General features: G+C 31.9%; 1 protein-coding gene across 3 annotated transcripts; it reads right to left on the reverse strand.

Annotated features, from left to right (window-relative positions):
- Window positions 1-1,274: 1,274 nt before the first annotated feature.
- LOC110604153 (xaa-Pro dipeptidase) lies at window positions 1,275-8,297 on the reverse strand. Of its 3 annotated transcripts, none has more exons than XM_021742268.2 (16): window positions 8,092-8,297; window positions 7,952-8,001; window positions 7,803-7,863; window positions 7,510-7,605; window positions 7,271-7,420; window positions 7,024-7,155; window positions 6,550-6,677; window positions 6,357-6,399; window positions 5,727-5,810; window positions 5,420-5,461; window positions 5,205-5,275; window positions 4,386-4,439; window positions 4,171-4,276; window positions 4,024-4,092; window positions 2,539-2,682; window positions 1,275-1,725 (listed from the first exon to the last, which is right to left on the reverse strand). In XM_021742268.2, the coding sequence occupies exons 1-16, from the start codon at window positions 8,227-8,229 to the stop codon at window positions 1,576-1,578; spliced, it is 1,518 nt and encodes a 505-aa protein (XP_021597960.1). In that variant the 5' UTR covers window positions 8,230-8,297; the 3' UTR covers window positions 1,275-1,575. The 3 variants fall into 3 exon arrangements, with proteins under 3 accessions (XP_021597960.1, XP_043808030.1, XP_043808031.1); XM_043952096.1 differs by lacking the exons at window positions 1,275-1,725; window positions 2,539-2,682 and adding exons at window positions 2,723-3,380; window positions 3,481-3,553; XM_043952095.1 differs by lacking the exons at window positions 1,275-1,725; window positions 2,539-2,682 and adding an exon at window positions 2,721-3,553.
- Window positions 8,298-9,297: the final 1,000 nt, after the last annotated feature.

Below are 9,297 nucleotides of genomic sequence, written 5' to 3' on the forward strand. Positions count from 1 at the left end.
ATTATCGCCTGAATTTTAAAATCCTAAAACAATAAAATATTTTTCTGATAAATGTTCTTTTACTCATTGGATTTTAACCTCAACCTATTTTTCATTTTTTTCTAAATTTGATAACCCGTTAACAGAATTTTAAAAATAATACTTCCTCAGTATGTGGAGATAAATCAAATTAAATAAGCCTTTAAAATTTTTAGCTAAGTTAAATTTTACTTTTTTGAATAATTAAAATAAAAACTTTTGGTCTTCATCTAATTAAATACTATAAAAATTTTACTCTTTAATTTCTGTGTTTTAGTGAATTTCTTAGTTCTTTTACTATTATTTTTAAATTATTAAATATTTAGTCATGATTTTCACAAATTATTAACTATTTATTTTATTTCTGTAACCAATTTTTTAATAATGTGTAAAAATGACTAAATATTATCGGTCAACGTAATTTAAAATAGAACTATACCTTCATACAAGTTCGAAATCGTGTTTATTTAATTTTATTATTTCATTATTAAATTATAATTGAAACTAATAAAATTTATTTTTTAATATTAAAAAGGGAATGTTAGAGAATTAATAAGTAAATTATTATTTAAAAATGTGATTTATAGTTTTGAATAGATTAAAAAAAAGTTGATTTATTTTTTTATAAGACAAGGGTAGTAATAATCATAAATTAAACGCTATGAATTAACTATTTTCGATGGTTGCAGATGATATTTTATTAGAGGAGGCATTTTCATTCTTGATGTTCTAATTTGCGGATTTGCTGCATGTTGGTCTTTGGCCGTCTCTGATTGTTTGCTTTGGTTTGGCTTTCTGTTTATGCCTTGATTACGTCGTATTTGGCTAAATCGCTTGGAAGGTCGTAGTGCTTTGTCGATGATTTGTTTGTTAATTTTTCCTGGTGCGATTGGAGCGTCGTATTTGGCTAAATCGCTTCGAAAGTTTTAGTGCTTTGTTGATGATTTGTTTGTTGATTTTGCATGAGACAGCCACATATAAATTTTCTTAAGCTATGATTGAAAAATGATTCGAATGGTTTTTAAGTAACATTTTAAAAATAAGATTTCTTATTTTAACAAATAAGTATAATTAACAATCATAAGCATAGTTTCACAATATCAGCAATTATAAACTTAAGAACTCTAAAATTCTTGAAAGATATAAATATGATTTAGATTGTTTTAGATTATATTTTAGTAGTTGAATTTGAAAATATTAAATAAAAGCTTGGTATTGGATATGATAAGCTAATTTTTAGATAAAAAATATAAAAAGATTAAAAAGAAATAAATAAAGAACTGGCAATTTTGTAAACACACATTTTTGCACAGCCATTTTTAAGGCTCAGCTTTAACACACACGTGTATATTCAGCACATCACATACATTTACACCGAATAAAAATCCTTGTAGAAGAAAGATAATAGGTATTTACTTCTGGTAGACTGGCAGCAAATGTCTTCAACATCTATAAGCGTTTGGTTCAAACGAATATTTTGAATTTTTTATTGACGCCTGGTACATAAAGTAAGAGACAGGAGAGCCTGAGAGCACTGCTCTTGCCCTCGATTAATCCTTAACAAGACGATCCATTGTTAACATTGTTCACTCTACTGCATGCTGAGGCCTTGTCAAGGGGCCATGCTGCTCCTGCCATCACCGCTTCAATCTCCCAAATCTCTCGGGGAACATTAGTCATGTTCTTGCAACCATTGGCAGTGACATGCTACCACAAGCAACAAGAAAAGACTGGGATATCAGAAACAACACAGGTATACGATAGGTTGACGCATGAGAGACTAAGAACATCATGTAATACAACAAAATCATGCATATAAGAAGAATATAAAACATTTACCTCCTATATGGAATCAAGAAAATTGCAAGACTTCAATTCAAAAAAAAAAAAATCCAGATTCTCATGTTTGTAATGAAAATTTTTTCAATAAAATCTTTCACTTCAAAATAAATAGCAAGCATATATGATTATTTTAGAATTCAATTGAATTCTTTTCTTTCTTTCAAATGAAGTTCCTTGAGACAACAAACGTCAATCATGATTATAAGCATTCAGTGTCTTAAGACAGCATAATAGCCTTAAAAGGCTTTTTGTGCACCTTTCGTCTTGTAAGATTATACCTAAAACTAACTCTAAGACTCCATTTGTTTCACGGAAAATATTTTTTACATATCTAAGTTTGGAGCACTCAAAAAAATTAGTTAATGAAAAGTATTTTTCTAGTAAAAAAAATTATATCATTTTAAAACGATTTTAAAACGATTTGAAAAGAGAAAGTCACTTTATGCATTTTGTGAATTTTATTAACACCTCTATATATAAAATTCTTAATATATTTTACAAATAAATGGAGCCTTAAAATCTTCAAAAAGAAGAGAACAGTTATTGCTGAAAAAGGAGTGTTAAATGTAAGTTTTTGTTCCACAATCAACCTTTCTAAAGTCTGAATCAGTATTGTATTGCAAATATTCAAAGTTCACAAATGTAAAAGCTATCTGGATTCAGGCTTCAGGAAAGTACCACATCACTTTCAATCCGAACTCCACCAAAACCTTTAAATCTGCCAATTACTTCACGATTGAAAAACTTCGAAGTATTTGAATCCCCCATGGCTGGATCCAATAAAGCATCTATGAAATAACAACCAGGCTCCACCGTTATCACCTTCAAAGAACACATCTCACTTTTAGAATAATCTCAATCTTTATGAGGGTTTACAACATGGCATAACTGTGTTAAAACATGATGTGATAATTTCCAACAGGAAACCACAAATCTATATCAATTGACAACACTCTCTCTCTCTCCCTCCCAATAAAAAAAGCACACCTGATGGGACTAGTCATGGGTTTAAAATAGCACTAGTTCTAATGAATTCCATGAAAACATATATGATGCATACCAGACGTAAAAATATGACTAGCAATGCAAGATATAAATAATCATCAATCAGTCAATGAAGAATATGAAAATCAATCATATTTGATAGATCATGCATCATAAAGAATGATATATAAACCACTGAGTCGTGCAACCCAATCAGACACAGCAAGTGCCACAGACAAACACCACCACCCATATTGAAGATTTCATATGCAACTGATGAGTAGGCACTTCTTGTCAATTGCCTAGGCCTTTCTTGCTTCATGGAGCTTAAAGCAGATTAATGGTTGATAAAGCGTCAGGTCAATGTCTGTTCGAGTTAAATGATAGAAGAGGAACATTGTTTTTTTTTTAAGGGAAGCCAACACCCAAAAAACAAAATAATTGGATAAAACTTCTATTAACGTAATTCTTTTTCAATTACAATAATTATAGGACGTACACGCAAATAAATCCCCTAAATCATGTATCACTGTTTCCTGCAAAATACCAACAACTGAAACAGCTTAGGCTCCTAGTATTAATTAAACCCCAAATTTACATATAACTATGACCTAAGATAGAATCCAGCATCTGTACCTGGACATATACTAAGTATCAGATTCTGAATAGACTTCTCTGAGCAATGCAATGTAAAAACAAGAAACCAACACTACAAAACCAGAAACAAAAAAAAAAAAATGGCCCACGTCAAGTGACCATACCACCATGCAAAAGAAAAGCAGATAACAAGATAGCTTTACACTAGTGGCCAATAAATAGTGGAGCACACATCTCTTGCTTATAGTATTATAAACTTAATAGACTAGCTTGAGAAGGGTAAAAAGCCTTAGAGGTCAAAAGAGAACACAACAAAAGATAAAGGAACGAACAGAAAAATTACACCTATTTTGACCCCCATATTTCAGTTTCATTTTTTTATAGTGATCTTAGCAACATCAAGCAGCAGATGGAAAAGGATGAGTAAGGGTTACAACTTATTCAAGATAATCATTCATGTACTCACCATATAAACTCATTTCAATAGACACAAAAGAACCTTAATTCATATCATATCAAAAATATAACCAGGAATAAAAAGGGTAAAATATAGTTGTCCTTTGACTAAAAGGTTCTACTAACCATTCCCTCCTCAAGTCCTCGGGCAGTTCGTAGAGACCTCAATCCCGGTTCCTTTGACCTATTTGGTCCCTGCAAATCATACCACCTTTATGAAGTCCATCAAATTCTTTGAATAGAACCACAACTACAACCATTGGTCATAAGTACCTTTAAGTAGCCACCAGGATCATGGGTGTCAATACCCAATAAATGCCCCAGGCCATGAGGCATGAAAACAGCACCCAACCGCTCAGTCATCATATCATCTACATTGCTAGAACAAAGGAAAACCACCAACATTAATATTTACTTTTCTTTTCCTCCTGATAGCTGAAGTGTAGTAGCAAGTGAAAGAGAATATGCTATCAAAAAAGCAAAATCACCCAACAATAATGCACCCTTTCTTCAATGAATCCAGAATTATTTTCTCTGCTAATCTGCAAATAACAAGGAGCAAATGAGAATAAACATGCACAGTAGATTGACAGTGAAAAGTACCAAACATCACAAAGAAAGATCACTAGCATGACTGAGTATTGCATATACCACCTTTTATTTCAGGAAAGAGCTATAATTGGACCTTGAGATGTCATTATTATTATTTTTTTTTTAAAAAAAAAAGGTAACACCACAAGTTATATAGTAAAATAAAGAAATTATGAAATATACCCAAGTAGTGGACATGTGATGAGTCCTGCTAAACATCCCAAGCAAGTCTATGGACTTGCCATTTGGGAGTACCAAAAACAGTTCTACAGTGTCTACCATCTATGATTAAACATCTTTCATGTACACTAGCTTCTGGACTGTGCTTCTGCTTGCCAATCTGAAGTATTTCTTGTACATTTTCTTAATCAAAGAAACCATGCACTCATTTTGATGAGAAAGAAGTTATTTTCAATTTTCACATTACCATTTTTCCTATACTTGTGTCCTGATATTCTTCTATCTGAATCGTTTTTCACAATAAAACAAGCACATCATGTTATCACATCATGCTATTTGGCTAAATCAAAACAAACCCCCTTTTGTGGAAATGAACCAAATGATTTACCTGTACCATACAGCCATACTTTTTATGAGAACATAAGCTATCAGCTGTAATTATTCTATTTGCAGAATCTAAATGCTATTGTACAAATCACATGTGCAACAATGAAATGTTTGGCAATCATATGCAGAAGATTCAATTTCAGCCTTACTTGTGCATATCTAACCAGCTAACTCCAGGTCTCATTGCAGATATGACAGCATTGTGAGCATCGAGTACAGCCTGCAAAATCCATGCAGAAACAAGAATTCTAAACAATGGAGCTGCTAAGAAACATTAAGGACACACACACATGGACCTTAAGGAAGTGAAGTGAAAAAAAAAAGAAGGGATTGTGTTTTGAACATAAGCTTTAGACACACTTACATTGTATATGAGAGACTGATCACTTGTAAACTTACCATTCACCTGGACAAAGAAAACTGCAGTTTCAGAACAAAATATACAATTGGCAAAAGGAAAATAGATAGTCTTATTGTCTTAGTGGTATTTAACTTATTGAATGATATGGGTGATTTCAATCATAAAATGAGAAAAATATCCCACATCACTTATGTTGCTTGCATTTACTTCTTCTCAAAAGGAATAACAGTTGCAATGACAAGAAAGAGACTATATACATCATTCCACCGGCGAAAAAGGAAGCTACTACAACTGGAAAAATGGTACTTACAGGAAACGAGCAAGTTATGTCAGACCCATAAAAATTATATTCAGCTCCCATATCAAACAATGCCACATCTCCATCTTCCAAAGTCTGCAAGAAACGCATCATGAAGATTTTGTGGACTTAACAGAGAATTCTTAAATTTGGGATATTCATCAGAATAACATGAATTCCTTTTGCATCTTTTAAAGAAGATTAATTATTTGTTTGCTCTCCAGGAAATCTTTGTGTAAAAATCAAGCACTCAAATTTCAGTTTTTCTATATGAGGTAAAGAGTTTGCAATCATTAAGATAAACAATAACCAGGATGTATGTAATCATGCTAATGATAAATGCCTAAAACATTTTATTTTTATGATTTTTTTTTCAATAAATGCATTGGCTTCCATCAGCAACAAAGATTTACACCACCGACATGACAAGCCAAAAGGTGTCCAAAAAGCACAACAGATTTCCCAGTCCTGCTTGCCACTTACAGTTACATGCATAGAACATCCAACCGAGCATGTTTACCTCCAAGGCTATAACAAACATTCCATTCTGTTACAAATTCAAACTTAAGAAAATATAATTAATTGCACAAGTAAATGTCAGAAACAATGGTTATAAATCAAAACATTTTGAATTCATCATACCCTGTCATTTGGAGCTGCTGCATGCCCATAATGGAGTACAGCACTGAATTACGAGATAGCAATGATGTTAGCTAATGCTAAAGAAAAGTCGCATCTGTATTTAGGGCCTTCTAAAAAATGTAAACTAAATTCAGTCCTTTTGACCTGTAAAAAAGGTACAAAGTAATAGTTGAAAGCCATTCATGAACCTCACCTATTTTCACCAGTAGCACATATACATGTGTATGAACAATGCCTACAGCCACCATACATGTATGTGTGGTGAAGAAATATGCTTTCCAACTGATATTCTTTCATGCCAACCTGAGTTTTTCTCATAACCTGGTCAAATTTGCAAATTTCAGCATCACAAAAGAAAACTATCAGATATTTTTTGGAATATTTATCAAGAGTTCACAAGAAAACTAATCATTGGAATAGTGCTAAATCCTAGACATACGAGTGTGTGAAGTGAAACTAAAAATGTACACTGGCAATTGTTAAAAGAATCCCAATTGCAAGCAAAGTAGCTGATCCCGAAGTAAAAACCAAGTATACATAGAAACTTATGCAAACTGCCATCTATCGATTTAAATTCATAATAGGAAGAGTACAAGGACTAAGTGAAAGGCCATGTAAAGAAAAACATGCAGTCAGTGATAAGTTTACACTCTGCACAAATGGTTACCTCGACATGTGCTTCAGAGCTGATGTCACAAGCAAATTGAATAACAGCAAGCTCCAGATCGGACTTTAAAACACGACATTCAGTCAAAATAGGATGTAATGTAGTCAAATCTGTCTCAAACTTTTCTATCCCCTGGACATGGATTTATACAAAGAAAACGGTAGATTCATTAAAGAATTAAATGTCAATTCCTGAGAAAAGAAAGAAACAAGTGATAACTGAAAGGCATTGTATAAGATGCTGGAACCTCAAATTCTGCTGGTTTAGAGAAGTTATTACTGTCAGTATTAAGTCCATGCAAGAGGAACAGTAGAGGTTGACAAACTTCCTTGCGGAGTTTATGCAGGACTCCTACAATTTCATCTGTATAATAAACCATGCTAACCCTGTACTTTTCCTGCAAAAAGAAAGATGTAAACATGATTTGAAGAAACATGCTTCACATGATAAAAAACCTTACATACTGAAGCATCTAAGAAAGATAACCTGAAAATAAGATAATGGCTTTATTTCTCCCAACCAAACAGCGTAATCAGCCGGTAGCCTTGGAACGAACAGAATAGAATTCCCTGTTGCAACATCCTGCAAAGAATAATAAGTAAGAAGAATTGCAATGCCAGCCAACAATCGCTTTGTTTTTCAACACACGCACACATATGATTTATTATGTGTGTGATTCAGCGTTTAACATAACCCATCAATAAACCACAGAAATCCAATTCATAAATAAACAATTGCTGCATATAAAGATAAAAGAAAAGCAAGAGAGAGTAGCTAACAATTGCTCCATAGAAACCAGGCTCTGTCACTCCAAAAAGATAAGCGAAATAACTCTCCTGCCTAGAAAATAGAATGAATCGCCCATTTAGAAAAACTATAAGCTATTAACTGAACTCCGAGCAATATTCAAAAGCATTAGCATCAGTACCTGAAGAGTTCGATGTGATCAGTACAGTAGCGAGATTTTTCCTCGCCTCCCTATGAGATTAACAAAGACAAACACGAATAGAATCATCAATATACGATTGCATCGGAAATGTATTAATATATAGGAACGGGTGTATGCACCTGAAGAAAGACGAAGCCGTGGAGAGGACGAGAGGTTTCGGTCAGGTGTTGACGGAGAGATTTGAGAAGCTTTTCGCGGTTGATATCGTAAAGCTCCTTCGGAACTTGAGGAGGAGAGAGAGACGACGGAGACGCCATAGAAATGGCTTCTTTCTGCCGATTTCCGATGACGAGTGTGCCACTTTCTCTGCTTAGTTATACACTGATGGTGCTACCCGTTTTGGCCTTTTTTATTTAATTTACAAAATAGTCCCTGATTTAGTAAATTCTGTAACTTATTCCCCAGCTTTTTAATGAAAAATGATTTAGCATTGAAGTTTTATTCAATTAATAAAATAATTTTTTCATTCAACTTTGCTATTAATTTTTATTAAAGAATTACCAAATTGAGTAATACTTAATATAATAATTATTTTATTACTAAAATAAAATTTTACTAACTAAATTATATTCTATTTAAAAAAAGTATATTTTTTTGGCCAAAAATAATAAGATTCATTGATGAAAACATAGGAGTACAGGAAGTCTAAAAAATAGAATTACATTGTAAAATTATACCAAATCCAAATACTATATTGTAATTTTCTTTTTTAGTTTTGCCTAATAAATGAGCAAAATATAAAAAGTTGTATTGTAGTTCAAATAGCAATTGAATTTAAAAATTAATAATTTGAGATAAACTTTTCCATATAATCAGTTGTATAATATATTTTAGAAAAGTCAGTTGGGTGGAACATACATCGATTTTTTACTTTAAAAAAAATTAAGAAATTAACCTAATTTACATCAAATGGTTGGATCATAATGTTATAGAAAATTTTGATTTTCAATCAATTCAATTATTATAGCTAACGAGATTTTAAAAATTAAAACATTTAACTTAAAAGAATTAATGGGCCTCACTGAGCCCAGCCCATTATTCCAAATACAAAAAGAGCTTAACACTTTGGACCAAACCTAAGTTTATATAAGCCCATTCCAGCCCCTTTCTCCCCATAAAGAAAAAAAAAAAAAACAAAAACAAAAAGACTTGTGTTGTTGGGAAGTCTAACCCTTTCTTTTTCCCAGCCGCGAGGAAAATTTATTTAATATTTTTTTTTATTTCATAATTTTTATATTTTTTTATTATTTTTAAATTATAATAATATATAAAATTATTATTATAAACTATTTTATTTTATTTTTAATACATTTTTTAAAATATTT

The sequence above is a fragment of the Manihot esculenta genome, chromosome 16 (genome assembly GCF_001659605.2).
Source record: "Manihot esculenta cultivar AM560-2 chromosome 16, M.esculenta_v8, whole genome shotgun sequence".
NCBI lineage: Eukaryota > Viridiplantae > Streptophyta > Magnoliopsida > Malpighiales > Euphorbiaceae > Manihot > Manihot esculenta.

Bases quoted from the DNA above. Each gene is read 5' to 3' on its own strand.
- LOC110604153 (XM_021742268.2), bottom strand. From the start codon at position 8,229: ATGGCGTCTCCGTCGTCTCTCTCTCCTCCTCAAGTTCCGAAGGAGCTT. The intron at 6,400-6,549 runs GTGAGGTTCATG...CTCGTAATTCAG, and splicing joins TGTGCTACTGGTGAAAATAG to TGCTGTACTCCATTATGGGC. The intron at 2,683-4,023 runs GTTAGTAGAACC...TGTTCTTTGAAG, and splicing joins GAGGACTTGAGGAGGGAATG to GTGATAACGGTGGAGCCTGG.